The sequence below is a fragment of the Pelobates fuscus genome, chromosome 13, assembly GCF_036172605.1.
Source record: "Pelobates fuscus isolate aPelFus1 chromosome 13, aPelFus1.pri, whole genome shotgun sequence".
NCBI lineage: Eukaryota > Metazoa > Chordata > Amphibia > Anura > Pelobatidae > Pelobates > Pelobates fuscus.
The window spans coordinates 77,885,662-77,904,520 of NC_086329.1; the positions used below are offsets into that span (position 1 = coordinate 77,885,662).

At 46.5% G+C, this 18,859-nt stretch overlaps 1 protein-coding gene across 7 annotated transcripts in view; it reads right to left on the reverse strand.

The window, feature by feature from the left end:
* Positions 1 to 18,859, reverse strand: part of UNC79 (unc-79 homolog, NALCN channel complex subunit) — a 184,100-nt gene that overhangs the window by 117,642 nt on the left and 47,599 nt on the right. For all 7 annotated transcript variants that reach the window (XM_063439045.1, XM_063439043.1, XM_063439042.1 and 4 more), the window contains one exon: positions 5,508 to 5,548. In XM_063439045.1, the coding sequence (XP_063295115.1) occupies positions 5,508 to 5,548 (41 nt within the window). The remainder of the gene's footprint in view (positions 1 to 5,507; positions 5,549 to 18,859) is intronic.

Consider the following 18,859-nt stretch of genomic DNA (forward strand, 5'->3'; position numbering starts at 1 on the left):
AAAACGGTATTACACTTTTTATGCTTTTAAGCATAGTTACATAGTTACATAGTTGAAAAGAGACTTGCGTCCATCAAGTTCAGCCTTCCTCACATATGCTTTTCCTGTTGATCCAAAAGAAGGCAAAAAAACTAGTCTGTAGCGCTTCCAATTTTGCAAAAAACTAGGAAGAAAATTACTTCTTGACCCCAAAATAGCAGTCAGATGTCTCCTTGGATCAAGCAGCTATTAGCCGACTAATTAGAAATTATATCCCTGTATGTTATCTTTTTGCAAGTATTTATCCAATTGCAGTTTAAACATCTGTATGGACTCTGATAAAACCAGCTCTTCAGGCAGAGAATTTAAATATCCTTATTGCTCTTACTGTAAAAAAAAAAAAAAACAACAATAAAAAAACCTTTTCTTTGCCTTAGACTAAATCTCCTTTCTTCCAGCCTAAATGTGTGACCTCGTGTCCTATGTATAGCCCTGTTTATGAATAGATTTTCAGATAATGGTTTGTACTGGCCCCGAATATATTTGTTTAATGTTATCATATGCCCTCTAAGGCGCCGTTTTCCCAAACTAAAGAGATTTACATTTTTTAACCTTTCTTCGTAACTAAAATGCTTCATTCCTTTTATCAATTTTGTAGCTTGTCTCTGCACTTTTTCTAGTGCCATGATATCCTTCTTTAGAACAGGTGCCCAAAATTGCACAGCATATTCAAGGTGTGGTGTTACCAGCGATTTATAAAGAGGCAAAATTATATTTTCATCCCAAGGATTTTTGCCCCTATTTATACATGACAAAACCTTACTGGCCTTAGTAACTGCAGATTGACATTGCATATTGCTGTCGAATTTATTATCTATAACAATTCCCAAATCCTTCTTGTGTGTGGTTATCCCTAATTCACTACCATTTAGGGTGTAAGTTGCTTGTGCATTCTTGACCCTGAAGTGCATAACTTTGCATTTCTCTACATTTAATTTAATCTGCCATTTTAGTGTCCAGTCCCCCAATCTATCCAAATCCCTCTGCAGCAAAGCAAAATCCTGCTCACATTTTATTACATTACAAAGTTTTGTGTCATCTGCAAACACTGAAACATGGCTTTCAATGCCTATTTCAAGATCATTTATAAATATGTTAAAAAGAAGCGGTCCCAAAACAGAACCCTGAGGGACACTACTTTTGACAACTCGTTGTACTCTATCCTTAAGCCAATGTTCTACCAAAGAACAAGAATATTCATCTAGACCAATTTATCTTAGTTTGAAGACTAATCTATTATGAGGAACTGTATCAAATGTCTTGGCAAAATCCAAGTAGATCACATCCACTGCAACATCTAGATCTATACTTTTACTTACTTCTTCGTAGAATGCAATTAGGTTAGTTTAAAATGATCTATGTTTCATAAAACCATGTTGATTATTGCTAATAACAAAGTTCTTCCAATGAATTCCTGAATATTATCCCTTAATAGCCCTTCAAATATTTTCCCAGTCACAGAAGTTAAGCTCACAGGTCTATAATTTCCAGGCAAGGATTTTGAACCCTTTTTAAATATAGGAACGACATCTGCCTTCCCCCAGTCCTCCAGTACAATACATGAAACAAAAGAATCTTGAAAAATGAAATACAGAGGTTCACTTATTTCCCCACTTAGCTCCTTAAGTACTCATGGGTGAATACTGTCAGGCCCCAGAGCTTTATTTACATTAATTTTCTTTAACTGCTTTAGCACCTTGTCTTGAGTCAACCAATGACAAGTTATCTGCAAGTTTTTTGCAGCAATAATTTGCATATATCTTGCCATAGGATCCTCATTAATATATACTAAAGAAAAATAGTTATTTAAAATGTCTGCCTTTTCCTGGTCTTCATTAGCCAACACCTGTTTTTAGTGTACCTACACCTTTATTTTTTGTTTTTTTAGAATTGATGTACTTGAAAAACATTGGGGGTCGGTTTTGCATTCTTTGGTTATCAATTTCTCATTTTCTAGTTTAGCCACTTTAATTGCCTTTTTTCAAGTATTATTGGCTTCCTTTTATCTTATATAGGAGGCCTTTGATTTGTCCGATTTAAATGCTTTAAATGCCCTTTTCTTGTTTTTAATCTCTTGTTTTACTTCTCTACTTAGCCACATTGGTTTCAATTTGTTTCTTTTTTTTTATTACCCAATGGTGCATACTGAGAAATGTACCTTTCTAATATATGTTTGAATAGTTTCCATTTATCCTCAGTGTTTTTTTCACTAAGGAATTTATGCCAGTCGATATGTTGTAGAAGTGCCCTAATCTTATTGAAATTGACTTTTTAAAAATTATATGTGTTAGTATACCGCACGTGCTTTTGCTTTTTTGAGTTTGTTTAAAAAGTTACCATATAGTTATCACTATTTCCCAAATGCTCCCCTACTTGAATGTTGGTCAAAATATCAACATTGTTTGTTTTAACGAGATCCAGACAAGCAGTTGTGATATGAAGGTGTCATTTAACACATTCAAAAACCTGATTCCCCTTGCTGAAGTACTTGTCACTCTATCCCAATGTATGTCCGGGTAGTTAAAATAATTAACCTGTTACCCCGATTTGCAGCTTTCCCAATTTGCTCTAACAGCTGTTCTTCCTCATTGATATTTACATTAGGTGGTTTATAACATATCCCAACCAATATCTGATTTCCCTTCGTTTGCCCCAAGCAGATATCTACCCATAAAGCTTTCACATTTTCCTTGTCACACTCCACATGTCTAAAATTTGACTTTAACTCATGGTTGACATACAAACATACCCCACCACCCTTCTTGTTTTTCCTATCCTTTCTAAATAATGTGTACCCATTTAATTTAACTGCCCAGTCATGTGTCTCATCCCACCATGTTTCTGTTATGCCTATTATATCATATTGTTTAGTGTATGCTATTGCCTCTAGTTCCCCTATTTTGTTTTATAGGCTTCTTGAATTAGTAAGCATACATTTAATATTATAATGAGTCATTTGTACTTTTTGTGAATTATTATCAATATTACATACCTCCTCTATTGTGCAGTTATTTTTTTTTTTTTTATGTTTTATGGTTTCTGATACATTTTTAATCTCTGAAGAACTTACTGCACCTTATACTTGGACAATCGACTCTACATTATATCCTTGGTGGGGATCATACCACCCAAGCACCTATACCTGAGCGTTGTCTACTGCTCTACCAAATGTGAGTAAAACTACCATATATTTAATTGATTATTGGTTTTACACAGTAAGCACTATTGTATACTTTTATGTTTTATTTCATATATTTATCTGTATGCGGTGAGACTGACCGATAAAGCCACATATCCTTTAGTGGCAATTGTACCACTGTATGCTGAGTTATCGAGAGCTGGTCTATAGCTCTACTATGAGTGCTAGCCTAATATCTTTGCTGTGTGTTTTTGACCTAGCACCAGACGGCATGACCGGATTAAGCGCCCATTGAACCAGGTGCTGACAATTATGATGGACCTAATTACATATTCCAATTGACAGAAAACACTAAAACACCTCCTAAGCATCATGCTGGAGGTGGTGCTTGAGGGCAACTCTGTCAGGGTACCTGAGGTCTCTACCTCCGAGAGAGGTAGAGACTTCGACGTTTATCCGTCCGAACGCCATGTTTCTCCTGTTCCTCGCGGTCGACCCGTTCACATAGACGCCGGCCGCGAGGGAGTTACTTCCTTATGTAGCATGGTGCCCGGAGACCGACGTCATGACGCCAATCCGGAACGACTTGTCACTCAATCCGTTGGAGACCAATCAGGACTCGTCGGAGGCGTGTCTATCCTCTCTAGCCAGGGTATTTAAACATACTTCGCCCTGTTGCTCATTGCCCTGTCGTGGTTCTAGCTTGCTAGTCACTCAGTGCTCTTGTTTTCTAGTTATCCCTTTTGGTTTTGACCCGGCTTGTTTGCTCTACTCTGCTTATCTCTGTCTCCCTTGATTCGGCTTGTCTCTCGCTTACCTGTCTTCTGTTACCCTCGACCTCGGCTTGTCTTTGACCATTCTCTACGGTACTACTTACGTTAGTCCGGCCATTCTAAGGTCCGGTATACGTATCTGGCTACTGTTTGTACTCTGCGTGTTGGATCCCTGTCCCGATCCTGACAAACTCACAGGATATAGCGATCAGAAAAAAAAATACCCTTGCTAAACTCTCACTTTCATCTTTTAAGTAAATCCACACCCCCTAACAGACGGGTCTGGTGAAGCAGGATTTTGGTGGGCGGAGTAAAAGGGCCACTGGTGTGGATCACTTAACCAGAACCGCACAAAGGGACAAACATGCCCAAAAGGAGCGTGTCTGCACGAAGAATGAGATGGTCAGTCTGGCGTGAATGCATGTCAGGCTGCCTGTTAATCATGCAGGATGACCAACAAAGAGCATATTCTGCAGACAGCACCCTGAGCATGGCATAAATGATGTGCTAGCTCTACCCTTTCTAAGGACTGTCCCCTAGCACTCGGCTTTACTTTTACTAATTCCATTGTCAGCCAGTCCACACCAGTTTTGTTCCCCAACATCCATGTTAAGTTTCCATACTTAAGCAAGTGCATGTGAAGAATAGTAAATAAAAACAATTATTATTATTATTATTATTTTAATTAATGGGCCTATTTCATAGGCATGGGCCTGGAGCTGCAGCTCCATGAGCCCCTAGGTTAATCTGGCCCTGCCAGACAGTTACCAATTAAGAATATTCCAAGCGTACTTTGGACTCTTTGGACTCAGTTATTAGTGCAGCCTGTATTGTGTGTAGTAGCCATCATAGGAATCTTCCTCACAATGTATAGCAGATATTATCATATATAGGGATGTCAGTTTTACAAACGGCACAAAGAATTTGTGAATTTAATTTCGGAGAATGTTTCCAACAAATCTAACATGCATAGTGTAATGCTCTAGAATACCATTATTTAAACTTGATTGAACCTTTTAAACATGATTAAGTTTAGCAAGTGTTGCTTTTTCTAAATATGATTATTTTTAAATTCTTAAAGGAACACTGTAAGCCATGTAACTTATTCAAGGCATTGAAGTGGTCATAGTCTCTGGAGTCCTCTGGCACCATCCTTACATTCAGAGTTAATCGTTTAATATTTTAATGCTATATGGGAAGCCCCAGGAGCCCATACCTTCTGTGCTGCTTGGGCTAATGAGCAAGTATATGCCTGAGCACCAGTGGGCTGTTGTTGGCTGTTGAAATTGTCAGCTGGCTGCTTTCAGATCACCATAGTGCTCATTGCAGGAATGAATTGGTATGGCTAGAAAGAATTGTGCAACATATGGGTTAGCCACAGCCCCCGTAGTGGCCAGACTGTGTTAAATTGCTACAACATGGTTTAACACTGAATGCAAAAAAAAAAACCCATGGGACACAAGGCACTAAAACCCAATTCAGTGGGATGAAATAGTAAGTGCCTGCAGTGCCCCTTTAGAAATATTTAATAAATCATGAGAAACCTTGAAACGTACCTTGCGGCAAGAGGACATCTATCAACCACTCACTGTGATCCCTAGAGAAGAGAAAAAAAGAGTTCTGAGAGATATTTTGATGTATCATTGATAGACGTATATTCAGAAATGGTAAATACAGAAACATTCTTCTGAGCTGAATCACATATGTCACGCCCATATGTGGACACATAGTAGATTTTTTTTATTTTTGAAAAATGAACAGCATTTCAGTGGGGACACAGACATATTTTTAGCTATGAAATGATCAATCACCTTGCAGACGGTTTTGTTATTAAACAGTATGTTGGCTATTTACTCAAGGTATGGTGGGAAAGCTAGTCTCTTGAATTCACCACTTATTTATGGCTATGGCTATTGTCATACGGTATTTGTTTGCTTTGTTGCAAATATGTTTATTGCAAAAAGATTTCCTGTGTTGATGTGTAATTATAAAATAGTAGTGGATGAAAAATGAAAAAATAATGTTGTGGTATTACTTTACTTGTTAAAAGGGGTTTTCATGAGCCCAATGTTACATCCCTGGTCCGTTCAATGTGTCAGGACAAGCCAGTGGCCCAACATGCAGAATTACCGTATTTTTCGCTCCATAAGACGCACCTCACCATAAGACGCACCTAGTTTTTAGAGGAAGAAACCCAGAAAACAATATATTCTGAACAAACTGTCCCATAGTGTTTCTTACTATGGGACAGTTTGTTCAGAATATTTTTTTTCTCCCCTGTCCCATAGTGTCCCCCCTGCCATAGTCTTCATCCCCCTCCCCTCCCCTCCCCATAGTCTTCATCCCCCTCCCCTCCCCTCCCCATAGTCTTCATCCCCCTCCCCTCCCCTCCCCATAGTCTTCATCCCCCTCCCCTCCCCATAGTCTTCATCCCCCTCCCCTCCCCATAGTCTTCATCCCCCCTCCCCTCCCCATAGTCTTCATCCCCCTCCCCTCCCCTCCCCATAGTCTTCATCCCCCCTCCCCTCCCCATAGTCTTCATCCCCCTCCCCTCCCCTCCCCATAGTCTTCATCCCCCTCCCCTCCCCATAGTCTTCATCCCCCCTCCCCTCCCCATAGTCTTCATCCCCCTCCCCTCCCCTCCCCATAGTCTTCATCCCCCCTCCCCTCCCCATAGTCTTCATCCCCCTCCCCTCCCCTCCCCATAGTCTTCATCCCCCTCCCCATAGTCTTCATCCCCCTCCCCTCCCCATAGTCTTCATCCCCCTCCCCATAGTCTTCATCCCCCTCCCCTCCCCATAGTCTTCATCCCCCTCCCCATAGTCTTCATCCCCCTCCCCTCCCCATAGTCTTCATCCCCCTCCCCATAGTCTTCATCCCCCTCCCCTCCCCATAGTCTTCATCCCCCTCCCCATAGTCTTCATCCCCCTCCCCTCCCCATAGTCTTCATCCCCCTCCCCTCCCCTCCGTCTTCATCCCCCTCCCCTCCCCATAGTCTTCATCCCCCTCCCCTCCCCATAGTCTTCATCCCCCTCCCCATAGTCTTCATCCCCCTCCCCTCCCCATAGTCTTCATCCCCCTCCCCATAGTCTTCATCCCCCTCCCCTCCCCATAGTCTTCATCCCCCTCCCCTCCCCTCCGTCTTCATCCCCCTCCCCTCCCCATAGTCTTCATCCCCCTCCCCATAGTCTTCATCCCCCCTCCCCTCCCCATAGTCTTCATCCCCCTCCCCTCCCCATAGTCTTCATCCCCCTCCCCTCCCCATAGTCTTCATCCCCCTCCCCTCCCCATAGTCTTCATCCCCCTCCCCATAGTCTTCATCCCCCTCCCCTCCCCATAGTCTTCATCCCCCTCCCCATAGTCTTCATCCCCCCTCCCCTCCCCATAGTCTTCATCCCCCCTCCCCTCCCCATAGTCTTCATCCCCCCTCCCCTCCCCATAGTCTTCATCCCCCCTCCCCTCCCCTCCCCTCCCCATAGTCTTCATCCCCCTCCCCTCCCCATAGTCTTCATCCCCCTCCCCATAGTCTTCATCCCCCTCCCCATAGTCTTCATCCCCCTCCCCTCCCCATAGTCTTCATCCCCCTCCCCATAGTCTTCATCCCCCCTCCCCTCCCCTCCCCATAGTCTTCATCCCCCCTCTCCTCCCCTCCCCATAGTCTTCATCCTCCCTCCCCTCCCCATAGTCTTCATCCCCCCTTCCCTCCCCTCCCCTCAGTCTTCATCCCCCCTCCCCTCCCCATAGTCTTCATCCCCCCTCCCCTCCCCTCCCCTCCCCTCCCCTCCCCATAGTCTTCATCCCCCCTCCCCTCCCCTCCCCTCCCCATAGTCTTCATCCCCCCTCCCCTCCCCATAGTCTTCATCCCCCCTCCCCTCCCCATAGTCTTCATCCCCCCTCCCCTCCCCATAGTCTTCTCTTCTCTCCCATACTGTCCCCCTCCCCTTGTCCCATAATTACTTACCTGTCTTGTAGCGTTTCTCGGCAGCACAGGGCGCACCGCAGTACTGGAACTTGAATTTCATGTTCCGGTTTCCGGCGGGACTGAAAGGAAGTGCGCACTCAGCTCAGTGTGCGCACTTCCTTTCAGTCCCGCCGGAAACCGGAACATGAAATTCAAGTTCCAGTACCGCGGTGCTCCCTGTGCTGCCGAGAAACGCTACAAGACAGGTAAGTAAAACTTCATATTTGCTCCATAAGACGCACAGACATTTCCCCTCACTTTTGAGGGGAAAAAAAGTGCGTCTTATGGAGCGAAAAATACGGTAAGTAAAACACGTAACAAATACAAACAGTAACAACGTATTACCGGGCCTAAGAATGGCCGGAATTAACGTAATAGAATAAAGAGTCACGAACTGAGGCCAGGAATACAGAAAGGAACAAATATGGAAAGAACAAAGCCAAAGGGCCAGGAATACCAGAAATACGGGAAGTGAAGTCAAGATATAAAAACCAATAATCAGAACGAGAATCGCGCTCTCCGATAACCAGCAGGATGGAAACCACGACAGGGCACTGAACAACTGCAGGATTGGGTTTAAATAACCCAGTAAATCCTGCTATTGGCTGATTTGGGTCCCAGGACCCCAGAATGTGTGTGCACGGCAAAAACGTGACATCACTAGTTCAGTGTCTCCATGCAGAGAGTGGGGACACTGAGTGGCAGTACTGTACAGTGTGCAGCACTGCCCCAGGAAGTACCTCTATCAGCCATATGAGGAGTAACCAGTGGAAGTATCTCTAGGCTGTAATGTAAACACTGCATTTTATCTGAAAAGACAGTGTTTACTGCAAAAATCCTGAAGGTAATGATTCAACTCACCAGAACAAATTCAATAAGCTGTCAAAAAAAAGAAATAAAGGCAATGGCTTGACCCTTTCTCTTGGATGTCCGAATGCTAGCTTCTCTTTTGAACAGCAGTAGGACCCCATCTGATGGCAGACCAGGGGAAGAGTGCCAGATCTTCTAGTATATACTGCAGCTAATACTCTTATGTTGTGTCTAACACCAGAGAAGAACCATTACAGCGGTGATTAAAGTTATCTTACTGGAGATTTGTCCATTTGTAGCTATAGCCACAATTGTATATTATATATCTTCACTTTAGATATAGCATCTAAAGCATAATTATACAACCCGAGGATCATTCATTCGTCTTGGCTCCCTGACTATTGAGGCAAGCGGTAATTCTGTTATGCAAGCTTACAATTACACTGCTCCACAAGCGGATTAATTTCCTTATATCTGAAGGACAGTTGAGCATTCCTTTCCAGCAAACCGGTCCTATTTTATTGTTTCATTGTTTGTTGGACTGTATATATAGGATCTGGCTACTGTTTCCTCAATTCTGGCAACACTGTACACATATTGGAGTTAATTACTTTGTCTCTAGTTAGTATTGTGATCTCAGCAGGAAGGGAGCTTCTTTATGGTCTGCTTCATTAGGTAACCCTAATTTTCAGTGTTAAGGGTTTGTATTTTATTTCTGTACAATAAACATTTAGATGATATTTTGCCCTTTGGGCGACCTTGTCTTTTGTCTTTCATTGCAATCATTACGTAGATTGATTGGTACTGCATTATAAAGAGACACTGCCATACTGCAGCTGTGATCAGTTTAGACACAACCCAGTTCACTCTTAACCAAGCTATAATTTTTTTTTTTTTCCACTGTTTCAAACAAGCTTTATTTGTGTATTCAGGTTAAATTACAGCAGGGTGGTAAGAATATAACGTAATAGACACGCAGGTCTCATGTAAACACATATAACAGGAATATGAAGCATAGGATAAACAAGTCATCATGTGGCCTAACTGGCTTGAGTTTCGTCTGCGTTTAAGTTTAAAACGGCTTCATTCAGCACAGACATTTCAGAACGTGTCCTGAACGATGTACAATAACAGGTAACTTTAAATTTAACAGGTAATCATAATATCGGAGACATGCAGTTCCCGGCAAATATTGTACGGACAACAATTGGGACGCAATGTGCATTATAAAGGAATGGTGTGAGAACATGTTTAACCCGGCAGAGTAGGCTCATGGGTGACCAAGGTGTGGCGTAAATAATAGGTAGTCTTACAGTTCGTATGTTATGTCAGCCTGTAGGGCATTTCGGATTCGGTCCTTCCGCCTATGGTTCACTTTTCAAATAAGGCGGTTGTGATAGTCAGGACATATTTAGTGGTCAGTTGCTGTGTAGGATCGTTCCATGGTCGTGTTTTGTGAAACCGTGGCTGAGGTGTGTGTCTCTAATCTGGCGAGTGAATGCAGGTGTGTGATGCATCCGTTAGTAATCTCGGGTTGTATCGAGCTACTTCTGTTATTCGATTAAGTCACGGAACAGTGTCCGAGTACTGAAAGGCATGTTGAATGAGAAATAGAAGGGGGAGATACGGAGGTGGGGGGGGGGGCAGTAAGAGAAGACATCGGTTTGAGGGAAGGATGGGTTGGGGTGGGGTGGGTGGGTAGGGGGTTCCATTGCCCGTGCCCATGGCAGCGCGTGAATCGCAGCATAGCTCAATCTCCATTCGGTGGGGGGTGCGGGGTTCCTCGGGTCCGCAGACGATCGTCTCTGTCCGAGCTTTGGTCTGCAACATCGAATAGCCACGGGCGCCATCTCTCCACGTTCTTATCCTCGAGACCCATAAGGGTAGCCTGTATCGATTCTGCTCTATAGATCTCTTCTACTCGTTCCGTCCATTGCGTTATTGTGGGGATAGTCGTCTGTTTCCAGTATAGTGGAATCAGCGCTTTGGCCGCGTTTAGTAGGTGTCTACGAATGCTTCTCCTGTATGCCCCTATGGGGTCTGGTGTGGAATGTAGGAGGGCCGCCTCCGCGGTTAGGATTTCTTCCGTTCCCAAGATTTCCCTTATTTTCCGTTGTACTTCTTCCCAGAATGGTTTAATGAGTGGGCAGTCCCACCATATGTGTAGTGGCGAACCTCGGTCATCCTCGCATCTCCAGCATGTGTCCGGTACAGTCGGGAATATCCTGTGTAGGCTATCAGGCGTTCTGTACCAAAATGAGAGAAGTTTATAGTTGGTTTCTTGATATAAGGAACTCGACGAACATTTATGGTGCAGTATGAGGATCTTATCCCATTGTGCCGTGGTGAAGGATGTATCGAGCATGCGCTCCCAGCGTCTGCGGAACTGGTCATTGTTGGTAAGGTGTCCCACTAGCATGTGTTGGTACAGTAGTGAAATCGACTTATCTAGGGTAGTTTTGGTATCGCAGAGTGTTTCAAACCATGTTAAGTCCCGATGTAGCGTTGCCTTGCCCGGGAGTGTCTGATAGTACGATCTGAGCTGCATGTAACGGAAGGTCTGTAGACTGGTGGGTTGGTTGCCCTCTAATAGTTCCCTCAGGGGGATTATGCCTGTGTTGTTCAGTACCCTATGTATGGGGAGAGATTCTCCCTCTCCCAGGAAGGACAGTGCTGTCGTCGGCAGACCCCCTCCTATCAGAGGGTTATGTTGGATCTGAGTCATCGGGCTCGGCGTTGAAGACACATGTGGTGCTCTCCTGATGGTATCCCACGTTTTCAGTGTCTGTGCTACAGTGGAGGTCGGTTCCAGAATCGCGCGTGACAACCTCCTCGAGTTCCAGATGGATGTCAGGAAGGAGGGGCCTATATGGGCCTTGTCTAGGTCGACCCATTGTGTGCCGGTTGAGAATGCCATTCCAGTACACGTTGTAGGACTGTCGCGTGATGGTATTTGCGTAGGTCAGGGAGCGCCAGTCCCCCCCGTGTTCGGGGCAAGCATAGGACCTCTTGTCGGAGCCGTGCCTGTTTCCCTTTCCAAACGAACTTCCCCATCGCAGATCGGAGTGATGCAAAATACGCAGTCGGTAGGGCTTGCGGGATTGTATTGTATAGGTATAGTAGTCTCGGTAAGATATTCATCTTTAATATTGCAATCCGTCCGAACCATGATATGTGGGGGTATGCCCATGTTTTCAGATCCTTTTGTATTCTTTGCATCAGCGGTACGAAGTTCGTTCGGTACATGTCACCTAAGTCTCTGGTCAGTGTTATGCCTAGGTATCGCATGCGGTTTGTGCACCATCGGAATGGGAACTGTTGTTTCAGCGCGTTTACCTGGGTAGACGGTGTGTTAATGTTGAGTACTTCACATTTGATCATGTTCAGTTTGAATCCCGAGACCTCTCTGTAGGCTGTGATCATGGTGACTAGGCGGGGCATCGTCGCTTCCGGTTCTGTGATAAAAAATAGGAGGTCATCTGCGTATGCAGCTACCTTGTGTGCTGTATCGCCGTTTTTGAAGCCCGGGACGTCTTCTGATTTGCGCACTGCCTCTAGGAACGGTTCAAGAGCCAGGGCAAAGAGCATGGGGGAGAGTGGACATCCCTGTCTCGTCCCGTTGCGAATCTGGAAGGAATCGGTGAGTGCCCCGTTCACTTTCACCTTTGCGTTGGGGCAGCGGTATAGCGCATCAATCCATTTCAGCATGTTCCCTCCGAAGCCCATTTCTCGAAGTGTGGTCATAAGGAACGTCCAGTCGACCCGGTCGAACGCCTTTTCCGCATCCGTGGACAATAGTAGGAGCTTGTCGTTCGACCTCTTCACCAGGTGTTGAATGGACTGTACTCTAAGGGTGCTGTCCCTTGCCTCCCTTCCTGGGATGAACCCCGTCTGGTCTGCGTGGACCAGTGTTGGGAGTATACCCCCAATCCTGGTGGACAGGATTTTGGTAAAAAGCTTCACATCTACATTCAGCAGTGAGATTGGTCTGTAGCTGCTGCATTGTTCGGGGTCTTTCCCCGGTTTCGGGAGGACTGTTATAGTCGCTGCCAGGGACTCGTGATGAAACTGGGCACCGTTTATCAGGCGTTGAACGCGTTGGTGAGATTCGGGAGCAATATAGATTGGAATTTCTTATAATAGTCTAAAGTGAAGCCATCTGGGCCTGGAGCACGGCCCGTCTTGGCAGCCTTGATCGCTGCCGCCACTTCTGCTTCTGTGATCGGTGCATCCAACATCTCTGCTTCCCCTTGCTGCAGCCGTGTCCCCATGTGTGACGTGATGTAGTCCCTTATTTTGTCCAATCTGTGTGCTATTGCATCCGGGAGTGTCAGTCCAGGGATGTTGTACAACTGTCAGGGTACCTGTTGTCTCTACCTCAGAGGAGGTGATATAATGAGTATTCCATCCTTTCAGAGGAACTGACTCACTCGTTCCTCGCGGTCCTCTCGGCCGTTTACACGCCGGACGCCTCTGATCCGCCTCCTTTTATGACGCGGCTTCTGTAGCCGACGTCATGACGATTAGCCGTTCCGACCTGTCAATCAGTCCTGTGCTCGAATCAGGACTCGTCGGGGGCGTGATCATCTATTTGGAACTAGGGTATTTATTGAGGTTTTGAGTATTGGTTCATTGCCCTGTCGTGGTTCTAGCTAGTCTAGTCACTCAGCGCTCTTACCTTTATTTGTCTCTTTGGTTCTGACCCGGCTTGTTTAGTCTACTCTGCTTACCTCTGTTACCCTTTTGACCCGGCTTGTCTCTCGTTTACCTGCTCTCTCGTTCCCTCGACCTCGGCTTGTCTCTAGACCATTCTTTGCTTTCTCCTTACGTTAGTCCGGCCATTCTAAGGTCCGGTATACGTAACTTCTCCTGTTTGTACTCTGCGTGTTGGATCCCTGTCCCGATCCTGACATTACGACAGGGCCATGGATCCTGCAGGTACAAACATTCAGGTCGGTTCTCCTGACTCTAGATTTGAGGCTATGGATCATAGAATGGACCAGATGGCTCTAGCGTTACAAGCCTTATTATCTCGTTCTAGTAACCAATCTGAAGAGATGCGTACTGCTTCCATCTCCCCTGTAAGTTCAGGTCTAGAGGTAGCCACAGTAGGTGCTTCATCTCGTATAACTGCCCCTGTACGTTATGGTGGCTCTCCGGAGACGTGTCGAGGTTTTTTACCTCATACGCTTCCTTGTGGGCTCTTGCACCCCTTGGAGATTCCCGAGAGACCATGGTCCTGTCTGGCTATGGATTTCATTGTCGATTTACCTATTTCTAAAAAACAGACTGTTATTCTCACGGTGGTTGACAGGTTTACTAAGATGGCTCATTTCGTGCCCTTACCTAAACTCCCGTCTTCTCCCGAATTGGCTGAGATATTCGCGAGAGAGATTTTTCGTTTACATGGTATACCCTCCGAAATTGTCTCTGATAGAGGTTCCCAATTTGTTTCCCGTTTTTGGAAGTCCTTTTGTTCTCAATTGGGTATCAAATTGAATTTCTCTACTGCATACCATCCTCAGTCTAACGGAGCTGCTGAACGCACCAACCAAAAGATTGAACAATATTTACGTTGTTTTGTTTCCGAACACCAGGACGATTGGGTCGGTCTGATTCCTTGGGCGGAGTTTGCACACAACAATCTCGTTTGTGATTCTACTCGTTCTAGCCCCTTCTTCATGAATTATGGCTTTCATCCTCCTATTCTTCCCTCGGTTTCCCCTTCCCAAGGGGTACCATCGGTTGATGTCCATGTTGCCAATTTGAGGAAGTTGTGGGATCAGACTCGACAAACTCTCCTTCATTTTTCCACGTTGTTCAAACGACACGCAGACAAGCGTAGAAGGGCGGCTCCGGTTTTTATTCCAGGGGATAGGGTATGGTTGAGTACCAGAAACATTCGCTTGAAGGTCCCCTCTATGAAATTTGCGCCTCGTTTCATTGGTCCTTACAGGGTTCTGACTCGAATTAATCCTGTTGCGTATCGCCTTGCTCTTCCACCTGGCTTGCGCATCCCTAACTCCTTTCATGTTTCCTTATTGAAGCCTCTAGTTTGTAACAGGTTTTCCTCCACTGTATCCTCCCCTCGCTCTGTTCAGGTTGAGGGCCAGGAGGAGTATGAGATCAACTCCATCCTCGATTCTCGAATTTCTCGAGGGAGGTTACAATATCTTGTGGACTGGAAAGGATATGGTCCTGAGGAGAGGTCGTGGGTGGTCCAGGAGGAGGTGCATGCTCCTCGCCTCCGCAGGGCTTTTCATTCCCGGTTTCCGTCTCGTCCCGGTTCCTTCCGCCCGGTGGGCGTTTCTGAGAGGGGGGGTACTGTCAGGGTACCTGTTGTCTCTACCTCAGAGGAGGTGAGATAATGAGTATTCCATCCTTTCAGAGGAACTGACTCACTCGTTCCTCGCGGTCCTCTCGGACGTTTACACGCCGGACGCCTCTGATCCGCCTCCTTTTATGACGCGGCTTCTGTAGCCGACGTCATGACGATTAGCCGTTCCGACCTGTCAATCAGTCCTGTGCTCGAATCAGGACTCGTCGGGGGCGTGATCATCTATTTGGAACTAGGGTATTTATTGAGGCTTTGAGTATTGGTTCATTGCCCTGTCGTGGTTCTAGCTAGTCTAGTCACTCAGCGCTCTTACCTCTATTTGTCTCTTTGGTTCTGACCCGGCTTGTTTAGTCTACTCTGCTTACCTCTGTTACCCTTTTGACCCGGCTTGTCTCTCGTTTACCTGCTCTCTCGTTCCCTCGACCTCGGCTTGTCTCTAGACCATTCTTTGCTTTCTCCTTAAGTTAGTCCGGCCATTCTAAGGTCCGGTATACGGAACTTCTCCTGTTTGTACTCTGCGTGTTGGATCCCTGTCCCGATCCTGACAACAACGAGGCATAGAATGAGCAAAATTCGGAAGCTATTTTATCCGGAATTGCGTGGTTGTGCCGTCTGTTAGTCGTAGTTTATGGACCTGGGTCATGCTCTGAGGTCCCTTTAGCATTTTGGCCAGCAGCCTCCCCCCCTTGTTGGCGTGTTGGTAAAAGAAGGCCTTCGAGCGTTGTAAGGAACTGTAATATCGATTAGTTATTCCTTATATGTCTCTTCGAGGTGGGAGCGTTTGTGTTGTAGTTCAAGGGCATTGATGCGTGCAAGTAATTCCGTCACATGTGCTCGAGATTCCCTTTTCTTTTTGTAGGCCAAGTGCATCAACGTGCCTCTGAGTACACTTTTGTGAGCTTCCCATATAGTTGTTGCGGACAGTTCGTCTGTGGCGTTTAATGTAAAATAGGATGCAAGTTCCTCAGTGATCTGTTCCTTCACCGCAGGGTCTAAAAGCAGAGAGTCCTGTAGCCTCCATGCCCATGTGGACGGGCGCACTCTGGGGGAATCCAATTGGAGGGTCACAGGTCCATGGTCCGACCAGCTTGCTGAACCAATGTCTACTTTTTGGATGGCATCGAGGTGTTCCTGCTGGAGAAAGATATAGTCAATCCTCGCGTAGCGCTTATGTATCATGGAGTAGTGGGTATAGTCCCTATCTGCTGGGTGCATTGCGCGCCAGCAGCCCACCAGTCTGAGGTTCTTAAGTGATATCTGTATACTACGGAGGGCTCCCCGAGAGATGCAGCTGTGGCCCGTGGATGAGTCCAGTAGGGGCCACAGCTATCAACATGCCCTCCGTGAATGAGGAGAGTTTGGAGATGGTTCTACGTATGAAGTGCGACTGGTTGGTATTCGGTACATAGAGCGTCGCGAATGTGTATCTACGATCCTGTATATCGCCCTTAAGGAATAAGTACCTGCCGTTAGGATCGACCATTCGTTCCGTTTCCCTGAACTGCAGTTTAGCGTGGAGGAGGACCGCCACGCCTGCCCTACGAGCAGTCGGGTGATTGCTATGGGCCGCGTTGGGATAGTGTTTGCATTTCAGCTGAGGAGCATGTCCATCTTTGAAGTGTGTTTCCTGTAGGAAAGCAACCGAAATATGTCTAGAGGCTAGTTCTCGAAGTAGTTGCGACCTGCGCTGGAATATTTAGGCCTCTGCAGTTCATGGTCGTAACTCGTAGAGGATCAAAGCCTGCTGCCGAGTGGTGCCCCGTCCTCGTGTGAGTTCCGTTGGCACTGTGGCAATGGGGGGGGGGGGGGGAGGGGGGTAGGTGCGGGGTGGCTGGATCAGAATCAAAGGAAGGATAGAGCAGGGAATAGAGATGAGATAAAGTCGGAGTGTGAAGAGATCCCTGACTGCACGAACGTGCAGGCGGGGGGGAGGGGGGTAAGAAAGTGGGGATGAGTTATTCGTCCCTATAGAGAGACGGTTACGGCACCAGAAGATAGGTGTCGAGATTCCCTCCTGGGAGGGTTGGTTCGCGTGACCACGGCAGCAGTTGACAGTCAGGCCTGTCGGGAGGTGTCCAACGGCCTCCAACTACCAACTCCCCGTGGTTTGAGTTTGTTCACGCGAACTTGTTGGGGGTTAGTGGTTGTGTCCTTATTTGGAAATACCCAATAAGGGTGTGTTGTCTAGATATCGTTTTAGAGTCAGGAGTCCGAGATTACCTAACAGGTGTGCCACCACCATGTGAACGTGTGGAAGTTTTATGCCCATGTAAGTGTAGTCAGTGGGCCCTATCTAGGGTCGTCAGAGATAATCAGTATCGCCATTAATCGTAGTATGTCTGGGAGATAATGTGTGGGGGCGGAGAGTGGTATGCCATTCCGTGATGTCCCTCAGTAGGCCTCCTCACCCGGGTCAATATGGGATGGGGGGCCGCGGAATGAAGTTGGGGCTCGTTACACCATCTAGGGGTTGAGCGGTGACTGTCGGGAGGATTGGGTAGCTTAGTGCGTCTAACCAAAATAGTGGTCAGGGGCTGTCAGGGTACCTGAGGTCTCTACCTCTTGGAGAGGTAGAGACTTAGACGTCTATCCATCCGGACGGTCTGTTTCCCATGTTCCTCGCGGTCCACCCGGTCACATAAACGCCGGCCGCGAGGGAGTCACCTCCTTTTGTAGCATGACGTCTGGAAGTCGACGTCATGACGCCAACCCGGAACGACCTGTCACTCAATTGTTTGGAGACTAATCAGGACTCGTCGGAGGAGTGTCTACCCCTCTGAGCCAGGGTATTTAACAGTGCTTCTCTCATTTGCTCATTGCCCTGTCGTGGTTCTAGCCTGCCTAGTCACACAGTGCTCTGGTACTTTCTGTTCCCTTTGGTTCCGACCCGGCTTGTTTGACTTACTCTGTTTACCTCTGTTATCCTTGACCCGGCTTGTTCCTCGCTTACCTGTCCTCTCGTTCCCTCGACCTCGGCTTGTCTCTGAACATTCTCTATATTCTCTGTACGTTAGTCCGGCCATTCTAAGGTCCGGTATACGTATCCTGTCCTGTTTGTACTCTGCGTGTTGGATCCCTGTCCCGATCCTGACAGGGGCGTCATATGTAGGTTCGGTCGGGGATTGGCGGCCGGGGCTAGCAACTACTTCGGGCGGAGTCTAGGTCTAGGGTCAGGAGCAAGGGCAGGGCGAGATCTCGGTGTGCCGTGTATGTCATGCCGTCCAGAGGGTATTGGGCAGAGTCTGGGGGGAGGCGGGTGCATTACCACTCATCGCAATAGAGGCGCTGACGTGTCTGGTGTCTTGGCAACCTGTACAAAAAGCATATCATATACTGCGTAACATTTCCTCTCCACATGGATAGCACAACATAACATGCACAAAGTGAGTGTAGCATGAAATCTCTCCTACGTTCCCCGTGTCACCTATTCTACTCATGTGCCTCCCCCTTATCCCATTACTGTGTAACTTTTTATTTTTTTTTATTTTAAATATACGTATAACCCCCTCTAGACTCATTGGGTTTGGGGTAGTATCGCTTACGTTAACCTCCAGCTACCCCCCCTATGTCTATGTTCCTACTATATCAAGCGTTTAGTGGAGGGGTCCCAGGCCCTTCCCTCTCCCAATGCCCCTTCCAAGAGTTGTTAATCTAAGAACTTAGTTTCCTGAAGCCCTCTGGACTCATGGCAACCCCCATGTACATTTATTCTGTCTTGAGTGTTTCGCCCTCCCATCCGCTCCCCCCCACAGTCCCATAACTTTTTGTTCATACATTGTTCACCTTCCCCCCCCCAAACC